This window comes from Suillus discolor (genome assembly GCF_016758755.1).
Source record: "Suillus discolor strain FC423 chromosome Unknown F5147scaffold_52, whole genome shotgun sequence".
Taxonomy (NCBI): domain Eukaryota; kingdom Fungi; phylum Basidiomycota; class Agaricomycetes; order Boletales; family Suillaceae; genus Suillus; species Suillus discolor.
This window is the reverse complement of record NW_024541299.1, coordinates 305251-329073: the sequence shown is the minus strand read 5'-3', so window position 1 is coordinate 329073 and position 23823 is coordinate 305251. Positions and strand designations below refer to the sequence as shown.

Genomic DNA, 23823 nt, shown 5'->3' with positions numbered 1-23823 from the left:
TAAGTCCTACGCTCTGTTAAGATGTGTGAAGACACTCCAGGCATTCTCAAGCGCCAGCGACCTGCTTGCATATGCTGACAAATCGATTTCGGGTGAGATTATCACAGAAGTCTTCCTAGACTTCTGCGCACGCACAAGGCAAAAGGAGAGTGGAGCATACCTGAAGACTTTATCAGGTTAGTTTACAGAAAGACTCGTGTGACCAACGAACCTTTAATTCTCCAACCTGGCAGCCATATGCGGCTCACTCGACAACACGTTCAAAGCAGCAAGTAAGGCCACACTTACCGACAAGGATCGCCAGAAGTCTAGGGAGCTGAAAGGCGGGATATTGAGTGTTTTGAATGAGGACAATCAGATCATTTCATGAGTAAGTTTTGACAATGACTCACCTAAGCTTTTCACTGACATATTTGTTCCATATGTAGCGTTTTTGCCAGACGCACACGAACGCAGAGATAACTGAACTCCTTCAAGGTCTTAAGCACCGCCACAACATTCTAAATGTCCCCCAGCCAAAGATGATGGTCGCCGATAATTGCTGCCAAGTTCGAAATGCAGTGACCTCTGCAATGCCGGAGACGGATTCAAAACTCGATGTTTGACACTTTAGTGCGAGGTGAATGCCATGCATCTACTTTTACTTAGTTTCTACTTACTCAATGTGCACTTGAAGATACATCGCTGTCATGCTCCAATCGAGCAAAAGTCCTTATCGAGGTGCTGTCGCTGCTGACATCACAGGCGCCATTCTCAAGACACATGCCGAGAAAGGTCAGCCTGTGCAATACTGGGACCGAGCAGAGCAGGAACGGAGGCTTATGGTGGCATTCAGCAAATGGGCAGACAAAGGTGTTTGGTCAGCTGCAGCGCAGAAAGTAAGTTTCATTTTTCGCTAAGTACCACTGTAATCGATCGCTACTGACAATAATGACTCAGGTTCACCAAGAACAGTTGAAACATGTCCACAAAGGGTGCCTTGAGCGCAGCGTCCAAGGCATCAGAGCTGATGGGAGTCGCATTGAGGGATCCCACAAAGGGTGGAATTCCCTTCAGCGAGCACAGCCAAGCGGTGTGACAATGCTCACTGCCCTCGGCCATGATTTTGTCCTGCATCGCAACGTGTGAGTGGCTTTCAGCAGGCCCGAACTCATGCCATTCCTCAAGTTCACCAACAGTTCACATCACCTCCAACTCTGTGACTACATAGTGAGGCTTCACAACATGCTCCAGCAAAAAACTACTGACTCTCAGCTGCAGCTTCTTCCTGAGCTTGGTGACATCGACTCAGGCGAGACTTTTGGGTTAGTTATGTCAGATCATGTAGCAACATTCGGTGGTCTTTTGATCAAGGAGGAGAATGTTGAGAAGGGCCTACTTGACTTCTTTGATTCGTCTGTTGACCCCACCACAGGTGAGGAAGTCGACCTTGTGTTTCTTGCCAGTCGGAATGTCATCATCAACGAGTGGCAAATTGACCCCGCCCTTCTTACGCTCCCAGCTGAAACTTCAAGACCAATGGTAAGTAACAACACTTCCATTCAACCCCCCCATATCTCATTTTTTTCGCGCAGAAACCTCCAGCACCAAAGAGAAAGGCTGTCTGCATCTCGTTGGACTCGGACGATGAAGGGGATGCCAGCGGCGGCACCATCAAAAAACTATGAACCTTAGCATTGCCCAGCACAGAAGTCCCTAGCATGGCCCCAGGTACTGGACGACTCGATGCGTACTTTCCTTCTGTGCAAGACCATCAACGGTGCAGCACATGAAAGCTTCCTCCCAAATTCTCGCAGGATCGCCCAGTGGTTGCCAGCACTGCTATCACACCCGACCAAGGGGTATGTCCCATCACACCCGACCAACGCTACACACACAAACTTCCTCCCGAATTCTCACAGGATTGCCAGGTGATTCCTGAGGCTACCACAGAGGTATGTCCCATCACACCCGACCAACGTTACACACGCAAACTTCCTCCCTAATTCTCACAGGATTGCCCCAGCGCTGGCATCAGCAACACAATTACCCCCAGTGCTGGAGTCACCAGCAATCGCCCAGTGATTCCTGGGGCTACTGCAGAGGTATGTGCAATTACACCCAACCAACGTTACATGCGAAAACTTCCTCCTGAATTCTCACAGGATTGCCCCAGTGCTGGCATCAGCAACGCAGCTGGCATTAGCAATGCAATTACCCCCAGCGCTGGCATCAGCAACGCAATTACCCCCAGTGCTGGAGTCACCAGCGATCGCCCAGTGATTCCTGGGGCTACTGCAGAGGTATGTGCAATCACACCCGACCAACGTTACACGCGAAAACTTCCTCCCTAATTATCACAGGATTGCCCCAGCGCTGGCATTAGCAACGCAATTACCCCCAGCGCTGGAGTCACCAGCGATCGCCCAGTGATTCCTGGGGCTACTGCAAAGGTATGTGCAATCACACCCGACCAACGCTACATGCGAAAACTTCCTCCCGAATTCTTCACAGGATTGCCCAGTGCTTGGCAGCACTGGCATCAATAACTCGATGGCTATCGCGGCAGGCCAGACCCAGTCTCAGTGCCTGTTCTCCATTTCCACGGGTATCGATCCTCGCTCGCTCACCTTCCAAAATTCGGACGAGTTCTACTTATTTATGGAAATGTGGGCTGAGTTCAAATGGCTGTCATATCAAATGACTTCAAAGCGCTGGGTGCTGGCGACAGAAGAGTACAACCACCGTCTCATCAAGAAAAAGGGCCAGTCAGTCGTCCAGAAGAACCCACAAGCCCTCCTACGTGCGCTGGGTGACATCGAGCCGAAGCTGATGAGCAAAATCACCAAGAATGACTATACCTGTGAGTCCATTTGCAAACACCATCTCTCAACTACTTTTCTGACATTGGGTAAACAGCACGCAAAAACAGCGAGTCATTTTGGCGCCATCATTGTTCTGTCGTCCCACTTGTGAAGGAAGAACCAGGCAGAAAGGTCAGTCACTTGTGTCTGGTCGTTTGCACATTGTTCGCGCTGACCCATCAACCATCATTTTATTTCCAAGGCTCGAAAGGCACAGACATGCTCCCGCTGTCAAACAATTATGTATCCAGGACCCGAGAACTCGCCCCTCAACCACAAGAAGGGGTATTGTGCAGATGGTGTCAAGCAGTCCTCCAAGGCTGCCGGCGAGGAACTGCCTCCCTGGCCTCAGCCACGAGGAATCTTCTCTGAGGGCCAAACATTCCACCCTCACGTGTTCCTGTTGATGGTCCAGCGCGTCTATGAGCATGTCTTCATGCAGGGACCAGGAGAGACGGACCTGCTCGAGACCGAAGCATTTTCGAAGCTGCTGATTTTGCGCACCGAGGTTCACGAGTCGGATAACATGGTGCTTTTTCGACTGTTCAAGGGTTTCATCACTGACCCAACCACTCCCCGCGACCGGATTGTCTCTTGCAACGGTGAGGAATGGCTGAGGATTAACTACCTGCAGCAGTAAAGTTTTTTTTTCGGTGAGTCGCGCACAGATCTCTTGTCTCTCACCGGTTACCCTATTTTGACTGGCTCCCCTCCCAGCTCCCAATTCTCGCACTAACGAATTCCAAATATCCCCCCATTTAATTACCCGCTTCCATTTGTCCCATTCGTTCAATCTGTTCAATCTGTTCGTCCGTTTCGTCCGTTCATTCTGATCCGTTCGTTCCATTTGGTGTCCATTCGTTCTGTCCGTTCTGTTTGTCCCCACACAATGCCATTGTGGTCTCATTTGTTCATCGACTCACCGTGTTCCTTATTCGTGCAGCAGGCCCACTCACAACTTAAGATATTGAGAACTCCGCCGAAGACAAGATCGTAGGAGAACAGGATCAATGATATTATTCTGCCGAAGACAAGATCGTAGAGAACAAGATCAATGATTTTTGTTCGGAATGGGAACAGACACGGGGGCAACGCACGCTGCTTTGAGCTTTGAGCGTGTTAGATGTCACCCCCCACGCCATGTTCTGACTCTGTAAGTGCGGCAAATTCCGGCGTCACGTGACCTCCAACCTCACGTGCTTTTCAAACGGTCGTTCGGTCTTTGAAAAAACGGTCGACCGTTTGCGTGAGAACCCTTGCCATGTCGAAGCTGCCGCAAAGTGCGCTCACGACCAATCAGATAAATACATCGAGCCCTGGAGAGTCAGATCCTGTGCGTTTATAACGTACTACTGTACAAAATGAGTACTATCTTATGCTAAAGTTTCATCAAACGTAGGATCTTGTTGTTTTTTCTGAGGCCGAAGTCAGTAAATGGTGGGGAGTACACAGAAAAGAATGTGTTACATACCATGTTGTACCAGCGAGTAAATTCCACCGGCATTGCAGGCTCTGGAGACTCGAATGGTGGCTGTATATCAGACTCTGGTTCGGTCACGCTATCATCAACAGCTTCGACCAGTTGCCCAGTACTACTAACAAGTACTTGAGCAGAGCAGCACGTTTCTTAAATATGTGCTATTCAGCAACACGAACGAATATAACTGCGAAAAACTCACGAGTTCTTCAGCAGTTGGCTCCGACTCAGGTTCGGTCACACTATCATCCACCACTGGAGGACCTGCCTTAGCAGCGCTCAATAAAAACGATTGATATTCCTTGAAATTTATTCAGTGACATAAATCAATAGAACTAGGCAAGGACATACAACTTTCTGGTCCTTCAACCAATTGTTAAGCACTCCCGGTGTCTCGGTGTGAACATCGCTGGTGTCGGGACCCTCTACACTACCTGCTTGTGAGCTTAGCGGCTGGAGAGGCTTGCGGATAGATATTTCGATGGCCTGCAAAGAAAGTTAGTTAACATCAATTTAGTTGCACAAGGGACTCACTATAGGTCCTGGCGTTCTGCACTCAAAAGTGAATTTAAATGTTTTCACCCCCACAGGCAGCTCGAGCTTGATTGCATCGCGGGCTGCCATAGCGTAAGTACAAGCTGTAACGTGAGACTTGTATAAATTTTTGAAAAACTTACTTTGCTTCAAGCACAACCTAAACAGACGTCGAAAGGTCGAATTGGCGAGGCTGGATAGATGAGGAATAGCAAGTATTTGAAGACAATAAACGGGGTCGGAAAAGACGTGTTGACGAAGTTCGAAAAGCGTCTGTTTACATGTGTTGCTTCGGACCGAGCGAGCAAAATTTGCGATACGTTGGATTTATGTCTGATTATGAGCTAGGTACGTTTAGAGTCGTATTATACGCGCCGTCTCCCTCTGATTAGGCTCTGGCTAAAATCTCGTTTCCGCAGTGAGTGCTGTGTATAGTTGTCCGCGCGCGAAACAGTCCGTGCGAAGGTCCAGCACTGCCTTTTACAATGTCAGTCCTTGACTCCATCCATTGAACGTGGTCGCGTATGCTGGTCTGAGAGGAAACTGTTTGTGGTTGACTGTCCAGCTGCTCCGCGGGGAAAGAAGTGCTCACAATCATCTTATTCCGAGACAGACACAGGTTTCCGCTTTTATGAATAATCCCTGCTGACGAAAAAACAAAGGCACCGGCTCCGAGCGCAGTTGGGTCCTGTCACCTGTGCCTGTACAAGCCGTTCAACTTCGTAGCCCACGCCGTTCTCAGCATCCCATAGAAACGGCAACCTATAAATGATCTCCCCATAGATCCCACTTCGAACCAAACATAACGATGAACATATTTACCATCCCTGTATCCTCTCCATCAAGTCTCTGGACAACCTTACATGCGGGTGGCGCATTTAACGTCGCTTGTTCATTTGCTGCATTATGGGCTTTTGTCAAAGTCTTGAGGATGCTTCGCTGGCGAATGAAGACGACTCAACTGTTGGGTCCGCCTCGTACCAGCCTCGTATATGGCGTCTCGCGCGACCTCGCCTCATCTCACGATAGAGCTGCAATCTATGAACGTTGGGCGACGGAATATGGGGTAGTGTATATGATTCCGAGCGTCCTCGGGCAGACTAACGTCGTGCTGTGTGATCCGAAAGCTATCGCACATTTCTATGCTCGAGAGACGTGGACGTATGTGAAGACACCCCTTACGTTGGCGGTTCTGGATTCATCAGTATGTTGATTTCATCATCTTACCTCGTCTTTTTATATCTCTTGTTAGATCGGTAAAGGATTACTATGGTCTCAGGGAGAAACCCACAGGAGGTGCTGTTCAGCTCTTGTCCTTCCGCAAGTGACTAATTGACTTCCTGCGAATTAGGCAGCGGAAGGCCCTCACCCCAGCATTCAGTAATGCGGCGATTCGGAAACTCACATCGGTGTTTTATGACTCAGCATACAAGGTGAGGATTTGTGGTGCGAGTAATGTTGCATCTCTGAACTTGATACCATACGTTACAGGCCAAAGGACAATGGGATAATGTTATAGAATCGAGCAAGGATGACGATGCGGTCATCGAGGTCCAGAACTGGTGCGTAGCTTTTCTGACTTAGCAGGTGCCATTCCTAATTTAAACGATTCAAAGGATGAATCATATATCGTACGCGAAGATATTTTGTCGTTGACGCTTCGAACTGACGGAACATCATGCATCAGTTTGGACACAGTTGGCATTGCTGGTTTCTCCCATGATTTTGGTTCGCTCGATGGAAAGCGCGTCAGCGTGGCCGAAGCGTTTGATACCCTCGGAAGCAACCAACCTTCAGCAGTGGACACAGCTGTTTTCCTGCTTGCATCAGTATTTCCTGTCATCCTCAAGATCCCCAACAAGCGGCAGAATCTGTTCAAGAAACTTGGCATAACCATGGAAAAAATATCTAACGAATTATTGATTCGCAGCCGCCGGGAGAAGGACGCGAATATGAGTCAGGGAGGCGAGGAGAATTCCCTCATCGGATTATTGAGTATGCTTTTCGAAATATTAATCATAGTTTTTCGATTAATGTGGTGATCAGTTAAATCTGAAGGTCAGGATGCCGAACTTCATATGTCGGCGGAGGAAGTAGTGGCTCAGGTCCGTGGCGACGACGTATCACAGCCATGATTTGCGAGCTCACATCCCGCAGATGAAGGTCTTGCTTCTTGCGGGTTATGAGACGACGTCCAGTGAGCCGGTTTCTTGTCCATTGCTATCACACTTGCTGACTCTTCGTCTACAGCCAGTCTTACGGTGAGTTTATTGCATAATTACTTCTGGGCATTTTATTCATGCGTTGATCAGTGGGTGCTGATCGAGCTATCACGACACCCCAATGTCCAAACCAGGCTCAGAGAGGAACTGCTTGCCTTTGGCCCTGATCCAACATATGACCAATTAAAGGCCAACCTCCCGTACCTGGATGCGGTTGTGCATGAAACTCTACGACTTCATCCTCCAGTGGGGGAATCCACTCGTCTTGTGAGTGTGTATGTCTACATGTGAATAGACACGACAATTTTAAGTCCACAGGCAGCAACAGATGATGTTATTCCCTTGAGCGAACCTGTGCGCACGGCGTCCGGCAACATGACAGACAATATATCTATAGCAAAAGGGACATTGATCACGATATCAATCGTGGCAATCAATCGGTCTTCGGCCATCTGGGGACCTGACGCAAAGGAATTCAAGCCTGACCGTTGGCTGACTGAAGACGGGATCAGTGGGAAGGCCAAGGAAGTCCAAGGTCATAGGCATCTGCTGACATTTGTTGATGGCCCTAGGACGTGTCTCGGAAAAGATTTTGCGATCGTGGAATTCAAGGTGAGGGATGCGGATCAGCCAGTTTGGACGTTATTCACTGTGATACAGACGGTTTTATCGGTTTTGGTGAAGAACTTCGTGTTTGAGATGCGAGATGGACCAGATACTCCAGTCGAAATTGTGAGGGGAGTTTTATCCCGTCCACGGGTTGTTGGAGAGGATGGTACTGGAGTGCCTTTGAGAGTCCGTCGGTATGAATGATCGGTTGCATTGTACTAGCAAGTTTACTCTGTTTTCCGTCACTTATCCCCTACTGGAACCGTCGTATTGAGATCAGAAGAGAAATGTAATATGGGCAACGTCTAGCTCTGGATATGCGATGAATTTCAAGGCTGGTGACATGAAATATCAATTTGATCACTTTGCTTGGAAATTTTGCCGGTCATAGTACCCATACCTAGGCACCTACCACTCAGGCTGTAACACAGAAACTTTGTACCAAATACTTGGCATACAAAACAGTACCTTCTCTCGAGCCGATTCCCAATATGATAGAATACATTCACTGCTCGTGTGCGAGTGGATGGTTCAAACGTTCAGACGCCAAGTTCAAGTTGAGCTATTATTTAGCAACGTCCCACGCTTCACAAAAATCGATTGTCAATACAAACGTCCAGGATGTTGCAAAGCAATCACGCGACTATGGTGTGGTATTGAGACAGGTAACTGTGCATCGTACTGACAAGGTATAGAAGACAATAAACACCGACATCAAGGCCAACGGTCTTTCGCCGGAAGTTAAAATGCATATTCTATCATTCACTCCCGCTTATTCAGGTAAGCAGGTCCAAGTAGTGCTCAGAATCTTATTCCGAGTCAGACACAGGTTTCGGCTTCTATGGATAATCCCTGCTGACGAAAAACAACGGCTCCGGCTCCGAGCGCAGTTGGGCATAGTCCTGTGCCTATACAAGTCATTCAACTTCGTAGCCCACGCCGTTATCAGCATCCATAGAAACGGCAACCTATAAATGATCTCCCAATAGATCCAACTTCGAATCAAACATAACGATGAACCTATTTACCATATTTGTACCCTCTCCATCAAGTCTCTGGACAACCATACGTCCGGGTGGCGCATTTAACATTGCTTGTTCATTTGCTGCATTATGGGCCCTTATCAAAGTGTCAAGGATGCTTCGCTGGCGGGTGAAGACGACTCAACTGTTGGGTCCGACTCGTACCAGCCTCGTATATGGCGTCTCGCGCGACCTCATCTCATCTCACGATAGAGCTGCAATCTATGAACGTTGGGCGACGGAATATGGGGTAGTGTATATGATTCCAAGCGTGCTCGGGCAGACTAATGTCGTGCTGTGTGATCCGAAAGCTATCGCACATTTCTACGCTCGAGAGACTTGGACGTATGTGAAGACACCCCTTACGTTGGCGTTTCTGGAGTCATCAGTATGTAACCATCATCATCTTACATCGTCTTTTTTATATCTCTTGTTAGACCGGTAAAGGATTACTATGGTCTCAGGGAGAAACCCACAGGAGGTGCTGTTCAGCTCTTGTCCTTCCGCAAGTGACTAATTGACTTCCCGCGAATTAGGCAGCGGAAGGCCCTCACGCCAGCGTTCAGTAATGCGGCGATTCGGAAGCTCACATCAGTGTTCTATGACTCAGCATACAAGGTGAGGATTTGTGGTGCGAGTAATGTTTCATCTCTGAGCTTGATACCACACCTTACAGGCCAAAGGACAATGGGATAATGTTATAGAATCGAGCAAAGATGACGAGGTGGTCATCGAGGTCCAGAACTGGTGCGTAGCTTTTCTGACTTAGCAAGTGTCATTTCTAATCGAAACGATTCAAAGGATGAATCATATATCGTACGCAAAAATATTTTGTCACTGACGCCTCGAACTGATGGAACATCAGTTTGGACACGGTTGGCATTGCTGGTTTCTCCCATGATTTTGGTTCGCTCGATGGAAAGCGCGTCAGCGTGGCCGAAGCGTTTGATACCCTCGGAAACAACCCACCTTCAGCAGTGGGCAGAGCTGTTTTCCTGCTTGCATCAGTATTTCCTATCATTCTCAAGATCCCCAACAAGCGGCAGAATCTGTTCAAGAAACTTGGCATAACCATGGAAAAAATATCTAACGAGTTATTGATTCGCAGCCGCCGGGAGAAGGACGCGAATATGAGTCAGGGAGGCGAGGAGAATTCCCTCATCGGATTGTTGAGTATGTTTTTCGAAATATTGATCGTAGGTTTTTGATTAATGTGGCGATCAGTTAAATCTGAAGATCAGGATGCCGAGCTTCATATGTCGGCGGAGGAAGTAGTGGCTCAGGTCCGTGGCGACGACGTATCACAGCCATGATTTGCAAGCTGACATCCCGCAGATGAAGGTCTTGCTTCTCGCGGGTTATGAGACGACGTCCAGTGAGTCGGTTTCTTGTCCGTTGCTATCACACTTGCTGACTCTTCGTCTACAGTCAGTCTTACGGTGAGTTTATTGCATAATTACTTCTGGGCACTTTATTCATACGTTTATCAGTGGGTGCTGATCGAGCTATCACGACACTCCGATGTTCAAACCACGCTCAGAGAGGAACTGCTTGCCTTTGGCCCTGATCCGACATATGACCAATTAAAGGCCAACCTCCCGTACCTGGATGCGGTTGTCCATGAAACCCTACGACTTCATCCTCCAGTGCCAGAATCCACTCGTCTTGTGAGTGTATATGTCTACATGTGAATAGACACGACAACTTTAAGTCCACAGGCAGCAGCAGATGACATCATTCCCTTGAGCGAACCTGTGCGCACGGTGTCTGGCAACATGACGGATAGTATATCTATAGCGAAAGGGACATTGATCACGATATCAATGGAGGCAATCAATCGGTCTTCGACTATCTGGGGCCCTCACGCAAAGGAATTCAAGCCTGACCGTTGGTTGACTGAAGACGGGATCGGTGGGAAGGCCAAGGAAGTCCAAGGTCATAGGCATCTGCTGACATTTGTTGATGGCCCTAGGACGTGTCTTGGAAAAGATTTTGCGGTCATAGAATTTAAGGTGAGTGATGCGGATTAGCCAGTTTGAACCTTACTCATCGTGATACAGACGGTTTTATCGGTTCTGGTGAAGAACTTCGTGTTTGAGATGCGGGATGGACCAGATACCCCAGTCGAAATTGTGTGGGGAGTTTTACCCCGTCCACGGGTTGTTGGAGAGGATGGTACTGGAGTGCCTTTGAGAGTTCGTCGGTATGAGTGATCAGTTGCGTTGTACTAGTAAGTTTACTCTGTTTTTCGTCACTTATCCCCTACTGGAACCGTCGTATTGAAATCATAAAGAGGAATGTAATGTGTGCAACGCCTAGCTCTGGATATGCGATGAATTTCAAGGCTGGTGACATGAAATATTAATTTGATCACTTTGCTTGTACCCATACCTAGACACCTGCCACTCGGGCTGTAACACAGGAATTTTGTACTGAATACTTGGAATACGAAGTATTACCTTCCCTCGAGCTGATTCCCAATATGATAGAATACCGCGCACTTGATCGTTTGCGAGTGGACAGTTCAGACCCCAAGTTCAAGCTACTTAGTAACGCCCCACGCTTCATAAAGATCTATTGTCGACACAGCCGTCCAGTATCTTTGGCAGTTGCAAAGTAATCACGCGACTATGGTGTGGTATTGAGAAAGGTAACTGCGTATCGTACTGACAAGGTATTGAAGACAATAAGCACCGACATCAAGGCCAACGGTCTTTCGCCCGAAGTCGAAATGTATGCAAGTCCCGAGATAAAAGCTTGGAATCGCATGCAGACACACACCGTTAATGTGTAAAGAATTTCTCAGACCTACATGCTGGTGATCACTGAGGCCTAAAATACAAATATTTCGTTTAATTTGATACCGCGGACGGCACAGGTCATCGCCAGCTCACGAACTTCCTTCTGTTCAGTCATGGTCGGAATCCAAGGCAACAAGGTCAATAACCCGGGCCCACAGTACATATCCAGCGACCGTAACGAGGGCTGCCAACCCGACTCCAGCCGGGCCTGGACATTACGTGCGACAGCGTTGGAGAACGCGAATGTCTCCAATGATGATTGCAAATTGAGCAAAGGTTCTGTTTTGAAACTCTGTCCGTCGATGCGAAGGCTTCGCAGTCTCGGCAACCCATATAGTGCTTTGATAGCACCCAAGTCGCTCCTTACTATCATATCAAACAGCTGTTTGATGTGGAGCTTCTTCACAAAGTCTCCAATGACCTCGATCAAATGGCACAAGCCTGAGCCTACTTCCTGCACCTCCAAGGACTCGATGGTTTGAGAACTGTGATGAGAATAGCCATTTGCACAGGCTGGGAGATAACTCTGTCTGAGATATCGATATGTTTGAAAGCTTGAAGGTAGGCGGCGAAAATGAATGTCCGAGGGCATCGCCATCACCATAGCTCTGGTGCATCTCGAAGAACTCGAGATTGAATAGCTGAACTAAGAGAGGGGCCAGGAGTTGTAAGTCCTGCCCAGATACTTTGAGCCCCGTCAAAAATGGGTACTTGTGGGGAACCCTTGTGTTGGTGAAGCGCAGGGTGCTGTGATCTCCTGTCAGATAGATCAACTTCGGGCAGCGCACAACAATCGTTCCAGCGAGTTTTGAAAATTCCCTCAGCTCCATTTCGTCAGGCCTGGGAGTTGAAAACCGAGGGCTGAAATAGAGGGCGCGAGCAGGGCAAATGCCATCAAAGCGCTCGCTGAACACCGTGCGCAGAAGCAGGCGAAGAGATTTGGCCTGAGTCAGTGGGATACAACGATAAAGAATTTCCCTCGCGACCTCACACCAGGCTTTTGATACACGACAGCACCTGAGCAAGACATTCATCATTTCTTTACAGGCGCTAGGGCAAGTCCATTATGTCACTAGCGGTTGTAAAATCAAGATGTGAAACAGGATTTCGGCTGGTAAATGCAGCGAAGAAGCTATGGGATCCTGTCGATGGATTTTGGCAAGTGAAAGTTCACCGCTCTTCAGCTTCATGATCTGTCCACGCGGTCGACTGGAGAGGATTATTATAAGTACGACCGATATAATAAATAAATAACAACTTGCAAGATTATTTGTAATAATAAATAATTTCACCGTTTACTATTCACCCATGGTGGCTCGCCAATTTATTGCTGAAACAGAGCGCCTCCCAGATCACGCCCATGTGTTGCTCATAACAACTGGCAGCGTAGCATCTATCAAAGCTCCCCTCATTGTCTCAGCGCTTCTTCAAGTCTGTCCCCGTCCTTGGAATCCTGCTCTTGCTCATGTTGTGTGCAACGTAGTACCAAAATGTCAGAGTAGAAGTGGTTGCGACCAAGGAGTCGCTCGCATTTTATGACCCTGCAGATGTCGTCAATGCAGGCGCCCGTGTGTGGACCGATGAGGACGAGTGGTCGGTGAATCCACGCGCTTTCCAGAAGAGCTTAGCCGTCTTAACGTCCATGGCAGGGGTCGTACAAGATTGGAGATCCGATCCTGCATATCGAGTTGAGGAGGTGGGCTGATATTGTGCTTGTCGCTCCCTGCTCGGCGAACACGCTCTCAAAGATTGCACACGGACTCTGCGACAATCTCGCGGTATGTTTCCCAGCGCATTCATATCGTACTTGATGGCAAACCTCTTGCTTAGACCTCTCTGCTTCGCGCGCTGGCACCTACGACACCGACTTACGTATTCCCGGCGATGAATACGCTCATGTACGAGCATCCGCTCACGGCAGAACATTTACACGTCGTCCGGGATGTCGTGCGCTACCAAGTTGTCGGGCCAATCGGAAAAAATCTTGCGTGTGGGGACGTCGGTATGTGATCTTTTATTTCTTGCTATTGTAGATAAACTGGCTCTTTTTCGAAGGACTCGGTGCTATGACGGAATGGCGTGATATCGTGAAGATAGTGGTGGATCAAATGAAACTCGTTTCCAAAGACAACAAATCATAAAACTCTGTATTCTATGTCTAATATTGGTCTAATCTATGAGTACATATTCCTTCTTCTTCGCGAATACATGTATATGTGCTAGTCCAGGAACGCTTTGTAGCCTCTGAAAATGCTCAGCGTCTGATACAGCGTAGCCAAAGGCTCGTTCACTCACTGGGGGGTTGACAAACCATGCAGTCTCCCATTCCCTCTCCACCCACCTTCGTTTCACAAAACCATCTATTTCTCTTCCAGCATTCCTCACCATCTCTTCGATCTCTGGACTGCCCCTGGGGCTGCGAACTAATTTGTCCATTGTGATTCCCCACTCCGCTAGGGCAGGCAAACATTCTGGTAGGGTGGACGGTGAGGGTGGAAGCTCGTCGTTACCTGTAAACCCACACAGCCCATCTTGTTGAACCCGTGTGTCGACTTCTGGTGGGATGAGATCTGGATGGAAGATAGGTACTCGCGACCAGATGAGTGTATGTTCGATCTCGATAGGGACGGAGTAAGGCCAGGAGTTCTGAATGATACTGATGAACTTTGAGTCGAACGGGATATCAGCTTTGAAATATTCGGGTTTGTCTGGGAGGGGCTGATTAGATTTGGATGGTGAGATGGATACGTCCTTGAGTCTGGTATCACTATCGAGTGCTGAGGGTAAGAGCGAAAGGGTATCTGGCTTCCCCCATTGGAGACGATGGTTGATAAGGTAGTTCTCTTTAGACTGTTGAGCGAATTCTATATGCTGACTCTACATTACCCACCAATTGAGCCGTACTCTTTTACAATCTCTGGAGACCACGCATCATATCTTTCTTGTAGCGCCTTGTCACGCTTTAGTAGCCCAAGATCCCTTTTGTGACGTTGCAGAGTCAGTGTCGTCTGTCTTGTTGATACTGGCGGTGAAATACCAGTACCCAGAATTCACGAAGGTCTTGAGCTGGTGCCATGTGAACTTGGCTGGATAGTACGCGAGCAATTCTTCCCTTGTCGGAGGACCTGTTCGCAGGGAAACTTGTATGATTTTTTGGTGGGAAACATTATCTGGTGTATCTAAGGGCGGCTCTATGGTCATGGTCGTTGATGGGTAAATACCTTAGGTAATTTGTTGATCATTTGTTTACCGTTGTCCGTGGGGTTTCTTCTACACCTCCCGCTCAAATACCCATGGCCTTGTCACGGTGCGAACCTTCCTGCCAAGATGGATCCGGAGCACCGTGTATCTGATGCTGACCCTGATATGATGACGGTTATCGCAGTAATTACACCTCCGATGTATACAACAGTCAGATATGATGACGGTTGTCGCAGTTAATTACACCTCCGGTGTATGCAACAGTGACCAGTCAGTTTCAATTCCTCGGGCACAATGGAATTCAGCACGTGTATATGTCCTTCAACTGCGGCCCTGCCTAATTATATCATATTTAGACTATCAAGCTGACGCGAGTTCTGGGCGCCGGTGACTGGTGAGTTTCGTCAAAGACATGCCGCCATGTACCGCAGAATTGGCTATAAACTTGGATCTGATGAGACATTGAATTCATCACTACAATGAAGGCCTCTATCGCTATACCTGACTCTCCATCAAGTCTCTGGTTAACCGTCCGTTCGGTTGGCGCATTCAATGTCGCTTGTTCATTTGCAGCACTGTGGGCTTTCGTCAAAGTAATAAGGGTACTTCGCTGGCGACTCAGGACCACTCAACTCCGTGGTCCACCTCGTACCAGCCTCGTATATGGTGTTTCGAACGACCTCGTCTCATCTAAAGACAGTGCTACAATGTATGAACATTGGGCTCAGGAATATGGGGTAGCATACATGATTCCCTCAGTCCTCGGACAGACCAGAATCGTTCTAAGTGACCCAAGAGCCATCGCACATTTTTATGCTCGAGAATCATGGACCTATGTACAGACGCCCCTGTCTCTGACATTGATAGAGAACCTGGTATGTTAATGTCCTCTTCTCATATCGTCTATTGCATATCTCTTGGCAGGTTGGCAGAGGGGTACTATGGTCTCAGGGGGAGAGTCACAGGAGGTGCTGTCTATATCTTGTCCTCGCGCCAGAAACTGGTCAACTAAAATATTGCGAATTAGGCAGCGGAAGGCCCTTACTCCGGCGTTTAGTAATGCAGCTATTCGAAAACTCACATCAGTATTTTATGATTCAGCATATAAGGTATAATGATTTGCAATCTAAGAAATTTGATACATCTGATCTTCAGCTCTACAGGTAAAGAGTGTGTGGGATACCGATCTACAATCGAGCAAAGATGGGAATGCAGTGATTGAAGTTCAAAACTGGTGCGTAGCTTTTGAGCATACATACCTTGCACTTCTCATCAGAACGACTTCAAGGATGAATCATATTTCGTAAGGAATGGATATTTTCCATGCAAGCTTCAAAAGTGACGCAGTAGCAGTTTGGATACGATTGGCATTGCTGGTTTCTCCCATGATTTTGGCTCACTCGACGGAAAGCATGCCAGCGTTACGGAAGTCTTTGATACTTTCGGAAACAAGCCAAAGGTCTCAGCACTCAACAAAGTTCTTTTCCTGCTCGCGTCGGCGTTTCCTATCGTTACCAAGATTCCTAATAGCCGGGTAAAACTGACCAAGAAACTCAACGCCACCATGGGTGAAATATCCAATGACTTGTTGGTTCGCAGTCGCCGGGAGAAACAGGTAGAAGAAGAAAAATCCATCATCGGACTGCTGAGTACGCTCTCTAAGAGATTCATCGTGGTTCCTTGACTGACGCAACGATCACAGTCAAAGCTGAAAATCAGGATGCCGAGCTCCGTATGTCCGAGGACGAAGTATTGGCTCAGGTGTGTGAAGACAATTTATCACAGCCAATATTTGCAAGCTGATATCCTACAGATGAAGGTCTTACTTCTCGCGGGTTACGAAACGACGTCGAGTGAGTTGATTTCTTGTCCGCTGCCATTATACTAGCTGACTCTTCATTGGTAGTCAGTCTTACAGTAGGTCTAGTGTCCAATAACCTCTATGCTCGATATTCACGTAGTGATTAGTGGGCGCTGATCGAGTTATCGCGACACCCCGATGTTCAAACCAGACTCAGAGAGGAACTGCTTACATTTGGTGCTGATCCGACATATGACCAATTAAAGGCTAACCTTCCATATTTGGATGCGGTTGTCCATGAAATTCTACGACTCCATCCTCCGGTAGTTGAGTTCAGTCGTGTTGTGAGTACACTTATCTGTCTGTCCATAGAGACTCTGAAAGTAGATCTACAGGCACGCGTAGATGACGTGATTCCCCTGAGTGAACCTGTGTGCACGGGGTCCGGGAAAATGACGGACAGTATATCTATAGCGAAGGGATCCTTGTTCGTCATCCCAATCGAGGCAATCAATCGCTCTTTGGCCATCTGGGGACCTGACGCAAAAGAATTCAAGCCTGACCGTTGGCTGACCGAGGATGGTATTACTGGGAAGGCCAAGGAAGTCCAAGGTCATAGGCATCTGCTGACATTCGTCGACGGCCCGAGGACGTGTCTTGGAAAAGATTTTGCGCTTGCGGAATTCAAGGTGAGTGATACGAATCAGCCAGTTGGACATGACTCACTGCGATATAGGCGGTTTTATCGGTTCTGGTGAAGAACTTTGTGTATGAAATGCGGGATGGACCAGATACTCAGGTCGAGATTGCGAGGGGAATTTTGCCTCGTCCACGGGTTGTTGGAGAGGACAGTATTGGAGTGCCTTTGAGAGTTCGTCGGTATGAGTAATTGGTTGGACCACTGGCGGGTTCAGATATTTTGCGGCCTGAGATCTTTATTCAAGGGGGACATTTTTTATGATGTGGACTTTGTATAGCTATGTATCATGCTCAGGCGGTTAGAGTGCAAGATGAGTTTTGGTTTACTACCATACACTAGCAGTTGTGGAATCTTGTAAGGTAACGGTTTATAGTAATCTACTATTCTGCAGAACTCATAAAATAAACTACACTTCGAACACAATAAAATCCCGGTAGTGATTGTACAATGGTCGTAATCAATTTAACACGCTCCAGGCTGCAGGACCCAGGTTCTACTGAAATTTCTATCGTCTGATAGCAATAACAATTCTGCCAGATCACTCAAAATCGTGCTCATAAGTATACGAAGGGTAATGATAGAAGCGAAACATCGTCTCCCCCATCATATCCAGCTACCGCGACTCCGGCACAAGAATAGTCCTCCACAGGCAAACCATAACAGAAGTAAAACAAAAATTCCTTTCGTATTTGATGGCAAATGTCCTCCAGCTGTCATGACATGTCACTTCCAGTGCGACTAAGTTAGCTAAGCCTTTTACTGACAGTTTATTTACCAAAAGCCTTTGATCCAAACAAACCAATATATTTTATTATTAGACTTTCTCCCAGTAACCTAACTTTACGTGTACTACTGATATCCAACATGAGAACAGCCCGTGGAGGTGCCAAGGGCCGCGCGCGGGGGAAACCACATGCTCATGGAAGAGTGAACGCTTCTCTTCAAGTCAGAGATCCAAAACCCACGCCTCACATCCAAATGGAACACATTGCATCAGTTAGCCGGAGTAGCGGGCTCGAGCAAGGCGGGGATGCGTGAGACCAAATCCCTCGACTCATTCTTAGAGCTTATCTTTATTAGGTGTTAGCTTGAAGGATTCCAAGGTGCAAGAACAGTACAGAGTGTTCGTGGGTGAGAAGGTGGGTGTGCACTGTGCTTGATGGCATTCGGGATGAGGCATCATGAAGATCACAGCTACACAAGTTCTGGACAGAGAAGCAGACGAAGGATGGGCAGGAGAACATCTTAATTTTGTTTCGTGAGTCCTGCGTTCCTTCTTGACCAAGAATATATTCCAATTTCTCCACAGGAAAGCTTAGAGAAGGAATCTTCGCGTCCAAGCGGAGTGATGCCTTTGCAATCGAAGGTATGTTAACTTGATCTTGCATTAATTTTCTCATCGTTTATACATCCTGCAGTGTACGAAACCTCACTTTGCCTCTCCTCGCTATTCGACTCCCCAATCCAGACATCTTCTATTCTCTCTCACCTCCTGCCCGAACTCTACACCTCTGCATCAATCCAGCCTCCAATCAGCTCGGTGCTGATATTGCTTCTTCACCACTTAATCGCAGGATATCCATCACAAAAGACCTACTTTGAACATCTTTCGTATCTCTCGCCCAACGTGCTCGATAGGACATCAGAAGCATATTTATGGATATCAAATCTAGCAACAAGCCTCCGCACCCTTAACCACATCAAGGTTGAAGCACTTTCACGGCACGATGCATACAGGCAGTTCCTTTCTGTTTCCAAATCATCTGACGAAACAAATGATGAACTGGTCCGTCTATCACAAGATGCAGTGCACGCGCTGGTGGAACGGCTGAGAAGCAAGGCAAGGGATAAGGCGTGGATGGTGCTGCGCAGTGCATACAGGGAGCTATCAGCTTCAGAAGAGACTCAGACTTGGATGGCCAAATGCTTACTGCTTTCAACCGAGCAGACGCCTGGATCAGGTCTTTCTTTACAGGAATGGATGGATGGGCGATGCCGAGACGGTCACCTTCGGCCGAAGGAAGGGGCAGTAGGAAGATGGATTGTCTGCAAGGTCAGATGACCGCTACTGCTTATATTGATGTTAATTTAGTGTACGATAGAATGGTTATGATAACTTGTGATCGTATCTAAGTTTCAACCGAGATCCATCTTGCCCATGGGCGACTGGTTCTATAGCCTTATCGGAGGCTGGATTCTCCTCTGATGTTTATTCGACCTTCTTCTGCATCTTCTTCCTGAAGAACGAGCTTGCCTTCGTGTGCTGCGTGCCGTTCGTTTGGGGAAGGTCACCTCCAGTGGTCTGCGTTGTATGGGAAGTGATTGAATAGTAAGCCTCATCACTTTCTAGATCTGGAAGGAAGCCTCTGATACATCATAGTCTGTATGCATCGGCACAGTGGTCACCGTACATCAGCATAATGAAGAGGAAACGAACACATCTGTCTAGGGTTCTCCTCCTACCCCCAACAACCATTGTCAATTACGTGAACAATCGACGGAGCCGTGCGCGATATGAGGGAAACACTTCGCTCTATGGCCAAGTTAGAGAGTTGCTTCGCCCGGAAACGGAGATAATCGTGGAGCTTGTATTCGTGCAAAAACGGTAAAGTGTGTTGTGATAGGTGAGAAAGTGGGTCTAATACATCATGACTCTTCTTCCATATCAGCGTACTGACGTGGCCTGGAATAGGCTGTATAGGCTTCCTTCTTTTGCTCCGTGACAGCCAACGTCAGGACTCGTCACTCCCTCATGTGCCTTTTGCGCCCACTCAACCCTATTTTTGGTACTGCTTCGTGTTCCGCCGCCTCTCCTCACTGCCTCAGGTAAATTGCGTAGCAACCTGATATTTGTTTCCTACTCTCGGCGATCGCAAAGTACTGGGGTATTACACGGTACCGATACTATCAAGCTCTTGGGCGCGGCTCCCGGCTTTGTCGACACTGGTTGTACTTGGCTTCTCTTTGCCACCAGTGGGCACGCACGTCCATTGTGATATTGGACCCTCACGGAGTGTGCAGAGGCTTTCCAGACGCACAAAGAGAAAAAATCTGGTCCTTACGATGAGTGAGTTTAGCTTAATGAATCGCTGACGTTCTGTTGATTTATGTGGATTAGCACCATGGAGATACAATGCGAAAACCTCTAAAGTTTAAATTTCGAGATCGGCAGTGTAAAGTGACAGCTCTTGCATGACGAACCTTTGATTAAGATTTAATAGACCATCTATGAGTTTATCTGTAACACTCAAATGTGGCAGCGTGAACTAAATACCCTTTAAGGTTGCTTTAAGGCAAGATTTATCTCATTGTACAGAACCTTGGTACATCGACATCCATGGGGAATTGGTTGGACTTGGATCCTCAGTACGTCTCAAACATGTTGCTGCATCGCTTATGCTGGTACTGAGCGATTCACTAGACCTAATCTTGTTCATAAAATTTGATTTTTGCTTATCAATTTTCAATTAGTAGGACAAATGGGCATAGACTTATTTAAATTGTACACGAACTACGCGTAGGTGTGACCGAAATGCGCAGCCGCATACGAGGAGGTCATGTATTTGAAATCATGATACGACATTGCAGCCACAAGTGACTTTCGCTAATGCGGAACCTTTGGAGGGCATTTGGATCTTTGGCAAGTTCACAGGAATGGGTCATGTCTGGTGCCGTGCACACGAACGTCCTTGAAGTATTTAGTCTTGTAACCAGTACTTGAGCTTCAGTAGTCACGTACTGCCGAAGATCACATTAATGCGGTTAGTAGCGACTATAGTACTATACGTAGTAGGTGACAAACACACCTACGAACAGTGCCCTGGCAGGCCGCCGTGCCACTGCTTGTTGAACCGCCTCCGCTCTTCGTGTCATCATATACCTGGGACTACCACTTTTTTGCATTGATAAATACCCTTAACTGTTGTGTCTGAAGTCAGGCACGCTACTACGACGAAAGTCCGTGGATAGTTTCCAGCCATTCGTTTCACATGTTACGGCCTCAGCCTTTACTCTCCTTCGAGGTAGATACCTCTGGACAAGACACTTCCCTCAAACACGATGATTTTGATTCAGAGGTCCGGAGAACTTGGTATCATTACCTACCGCTGTGTTGTACGTCCTCGCACTCCATGGTTTCTTTCGTTGACGCACTCAAAACATCTCCAGTGCTACTTTTCCTCATGGTAGCTCCCTATCCTTCGTTGCTCATTGTACTCGTAAACCACTATCTTCTCACATTGAACGAGCCCATTGCCTTCATTGTTCATTTTTTGATCACTTTCACCCTCGAATTCCTCGCCTTTGCCTCCCTGATGGTTTGCGTAGTTCGTGATCCCGGTCCAGTATACATGGACGCTTCCGACCACGATCCTGTCCATCAACCTGAAGATATGGGCCTCGCAGAAGCTTTGATGACCATGGAGAATACCGACGACGACTGCAGTCCTGACAAGTTCTGTCGGAAATGTTGGGTACCTAAACCGGAGCGTGCGCACCATTGCAGCGTATGTGGCCGCTGTGTTTTGAAGATGGGTGAGTCTATACACTTCAGGCAAATACGCTACAGGCTTACCATCCTAGATCATCACTGTCCTTGGCTCGGAGCTAAATGTATCGTAAGTGATAGAGTAAACCTGCGGTATGCCTTTATAAAGTCTCACTTGCAGGGACATAGAACATACCCAGCATTCGTTCACTTCTTGACTTGCATCACTGCCTTCTCCGCATACGTCGCTACTATATCTATATCTGCAGTCTGGTGGTCTTTCGATAACCCACTTCTGGTTCCGGTAAGGAGTTTTGGATGCGCTTACTGAATTTATGAGAACTCATATGGCTGTCCACTGGCAGGATGAGTCTACCCCCGTTCATGAATTGTTACTCGCCACTGCTGGCGTGATTTTTACTCTGGTTGTTGGTTCCTTCTTGGTATACCATGTTTACCTCATCACGTAAGTCAAACGTATGACTTTTATGCTCGTGCGCTAATCACAAAGTAGTACTAACCAGACTACTGTTGAAGCCCTGTCACCATTCTTATTATTGAGATATATTCCTCCGTTACCGGTGTCCATGAAGTTGTCTGAACCTCCAATGGAGGAAGAGCTATCATACAATCAACGTAGAGTGGTCCGTGATGCACATAGGTTCGTGCGCATGTATGACGTCGGGTGGCGAAGAAACTGGGCGCAAGTTTTCGGATGGAGCAAGCCGCGAGGGTGGCTTTATCTTCTTCTCATTGGAGGCTCTGTGTGAGTCGTTTTTATGCACCACCTTTCTTTGGCAAACTCAACGAGTGGATCCATGCAGGAATGGTGATGGGCGGTCATTTCCACACAATCCACGCTCACAAGACATGCTATCCCAGCTCGCGGCCCGCCTCGAAAAAGAAGCTTGAAATAGAATTGCTGGGTGACACGGTATATCTCACTTTATCAAGTATGCGGAGAGGTAAGCCCGTTGGTGTTGCCAGTTTGGCAGAACTAGTGGTAATTCTGCCTGGCAGATGGCAGAATCCACCAGAATATCAAACTACGGTAGGGGAAATGATGTTTCCCAGTGACACCCATGCATTGTCATATCTATACATATAGTTGAAAATTTGCGACGCAACTGAACATCGGCGATTCTGCCGTTGGGCCCGTAAAAATACAAAGCCAGTGTTTCTGTATTTATCGAACCAAGGTCGGACAGTCACACAACGTGACATCCGCCGAAACATTGTAGCTCCGTTCGGCATCCAGTATCAGCGCCTTCAAGTGCATGGGCCTCGTAGCATTCATCTAAAAGCTAAACAATTAGAAAGGTTTTTATTGAATGTGCATTATGAACTAGGTACAAATTTATGAGGGGCTGTAGGAACTATTTAGATGACTGGGACAGTGTGGTACAGGTGCTGCAAAGGAGTAAGTAGGTGGCGTGTCTTACACACCACCTACTTACTCCTTTGTAAAGAACGAGCATGGAGAAGAGTGGTAAAACTTGAGTTGAGTCAGCACCAATCAGCAATGCACATTGCAGCTTCCTGTGACGGGATTAACAGTCGGCGCTTCCTGGCAGCACTTTGAATTGATTGGTGGTGCCCGGTTGCACGATCATGTAATGAGTCTGAAAGATGTGAGGTCTTATTAAATTCATCGAAGCACAGATTATCCCAGATCTCACCTGGTGAGCCTTTGCTGCTGCCCTAGAGCTCTTATACGTTCCTCCTTGAACTACAGTAAGGGCTTCTTGAATCTACGACTTGCGCTGGAAGCCTGGAACGTTTTGCTTGGAGTTGGAGTATGGGCACCCAGCGCGCCCCATGACCCTATGAGCACAAATCTGCTAATGGTGAGTGGTTTGGCAAACCTGAAACTCCGCTACGGCAGACTCGGCTTGGTGACAAGCAGACGTGATATTTGGCTGTCACACCTAAACAAGGATCTCAATCATTTCTCGACCAATTTCAATTATTCAAGTTCGATGATATGCGGTTGGACAGAATATGATTTGAAGCAGAGTTGAGTGCGATATTGCAAAGTGTCCGAACCATGCCTCACACCTTCCATTCGCAGTGTACCAGTAATGATAAGTTATATTTTCAAACCATGGAAATAAGTAATACGCCCGT

At 47.6% G+C, this 23823-nt stretch overlaps 10 protein-coding genes across 10 annotated transcripts; 7 read left to right on the top strand and 3 right to left on the bottom strand.

Moving 5' to 3' along the window:
- Nucleotides 1-1700: 1700 nt before the first annotated feature.
- On the top strand, nt 1701-3483 carry F5147DRAFT_776847 (uncharacterized protein; the record flags this gene model as incomplete). The annotated part of the gene is made up of 8 exons (XM_041441905.1): nt 1701-1742; nt 1797-1934; nt 1995-2084; nt 2145-2282; nt 2343-2432; nt 2494-2842; nt 2899-2975; nt 3046-3483. 8 exons carry the CDS (start codon nt 1701-1703, stop codon nt 3481-3483), a joined length of 1362 nt encoding a protein of 453 aa, XP_041289767.1.
- Nucleotides 3484-4216: 733 nt separating this feature from the next.
- F5147DRAFT_776846 (uncharacterized protein) lies at nt 4217-4944 on the bottom strand (the record flags this gene model as incomplete). The annotated part of the gene is made up of 5 exons (XM_041441904.1): nt 4217-4258; nt 4315-4438; nt 4500-4621; nt 4672-4806; nt 4855-4944. 5 exons carry the CDS (start codon nt 4942-4944, stop codon nt 4217-4219), a joined length of 513 nt encoding a protein of 170 aa, XP_041289766.1.
- A 718-nt stretch (nt 4945-5662) lies between these two features.
- On the top strand, nt 5663-7889 carry F5147DRAFT_776845 (cytochrome P450; the record flags this gene model as incomplete). The annotated part of the gene is made up of 12 exons (XM_041441903.1): nt 5663-6058; nt 6107-6150; nt 6206-6287; nt 6346-6416; nt 6471-6485; nt 6542-6849; nt 6901-6959; nt 7012-7051; nt 7105-7115; nt 7167-7343; nt 7395-7688; nt 7737-7889. The coding sequence occupies 12 exons, from the start codon at nt 5663-5665 to the stop codon at nt 7887-7889; spliced, it is 1650 nt and encodes a 549-aa protein (XP_041289765.1).
- Nucleotides 7890-8699: 810 nt separating this feature from the next.
- On the top strand, nt 8700-11171 carry F5147DRAFT_839130 (cytochrome P450; the record flags this gene model as incomplete). The annotated part of the gene is made up of 12 exons (XM_041444192.1): nt 8700-9095; nt 9145-9188; nt 9244-9325; nt 9384-9454; nt 9509-9523; nt 9573-9880; nt 9932-9990; nt 10043-10082; nt 10136-10146; nt 10198-10374; nt 10426-10719; nt 10768-11171. The coding sequence occupies 12 exons, from the start codon at nt 8700-8702 to the stop codon at nt 10918-10920; spliced, it is 1650 nt and encodes a 549-aa protein (XP_041289764.1). The 3' UTR covers nt 10921-11171.
- A 78-nt stretch (nt 11172-11249) lies between these two features.
- Nucleotides 11250-12338, bottom strand: F5147DRAFT_655441 (uncharacterized protein; the record flags this gene model as incomplete). The annotated part of the gene is made up of 5 exons (XM_041433977.1): nt 11250-11307; nt 11379-11463; nt 11489-11539; nt 11602-11993; nt 12034-12338. The coding sequence occupies 5 exons, from the start codon at nt 12336-12338 to the stop codon at nt 11250-11252; spliced, it is 891 nt and encodes a 296-aa protein (XP_041289763.1).
- Nucleotides 12339-12807: 469 nt separating this feature from the next.
- F5147DRAFT_319468 (flavoprotein) lies at nt 12808-13663 on the top strand. Its single transcript, XM_041429208.1, has 5 exons — nt 12808-12939; nt 12992-13105; nt 13158-13286; nt 13339-13510; nt 13564-13663. The coding sequence occupies exons 1-5, from the start codon at nt 12817-12819 to the stop codon at nt 13647-13649; spliced, it is 624 nt and encodes a 207-aa protein (XP_041289762.1). The 5' UTR covers nt 12808-12816; the 3' UTR covers nt 13650-13663.
- F5147DRAFT_319465 (uncharacterized protein) lies at nt 13556-14736 on the bottom strand. The gene is made up of 4 exons (XM_041429207.1): nt 14552-14736; nt 14399-14487; nt 13804-14351; nt 13556-13752 (listed from the first exon to the last, which is right to left on the bottom strand). The coding sequence occupies exons 1-4, from the start codon at nt 14707-14709 to the stop codon at nt 13678-13680; spliced, it is 870 nt and encodes a 289-aa protein (XP_041289761.1). The 5' UTR covers nt 14710-14736; the 3' UTR covers nt 13556-13677.
- Nucleotides 14737-15095: 359 nt separating this feature from the next.
- F5147DRAFT_319453 (cytochrome P450) lies at nt 15096-17432 on the top strand. The gene is made up of 11 exons (XM_041429206.1): nt 15096-15584; nt 15634-15677; nt 15737-15818; nt 15873-15943; nt 15998-16012; nt 16063-16358; nt 16412-16470; nt 16523-16562; nt 16616-16626; nt 16678-17199; nt 17247-17432. The coding sequence occupies exons 1-11, from the start codon at nt 15189-15191 to the stop codon at nt 17397-17399; spliced, it is 1689 nt and encodes a 562-aa protein (XP_041289760.1). The 5' UTR covers nt 15096-15188; the 3' UTR covers nt 17400-17432.
- Nucleotides 17433-18188: 756 nt separating this feature from the next.
- F5147DRAFT_812683 (uncharacterized protein) lies at nt 18189-19363 on the top strand (the record flags this gene model as incomplete). The annotated part of the gene is made up of 5 exons (XM_041443478.1): nt 18189-18244; nt 18298-18349; nt 18405-18468; nt 18520-18576; nt 18629-19363. The coding sequence occupies 5 exons, from the start codon at nt 18189-18191 to the stop codon at nt 19270-19272; spliced, it is 873 nt and encodes a 290-aa protein (XP_041289759.1). The 3' UTR covers nt 19273-19363.
- A 1640-nt stretch (nt 19364-21003) lies between these two features.
- On the top strand, nt 21004-22899 carry F5147DRAFT_709804 (DHHC palmitoyltransferase-domain-containing protein). Its single transcript, XM_041438234.1, has 8 exons — nt 21004-21323; nt 21378-21743; nt 21792-21826; nt 21878-22000; nt 22062-22162; nt 22211-22462; nt 22521-22661; nt 22717-22899. The coding sequence occupies exons 1-7, from the start codon at nt 21200-21202 to the stop codon at nt 22606-22608; spliced, it is 1089 nt and encodes a 362-aa protein (XP_041289758.1). The 5' UTR covers nt 21004-21199; the 3' UTR covers nt 22609-22661; nt 22717-22899.
- The last annotated feature ends 924 nt before the right edge of the window (nt 22900-23823 follow it).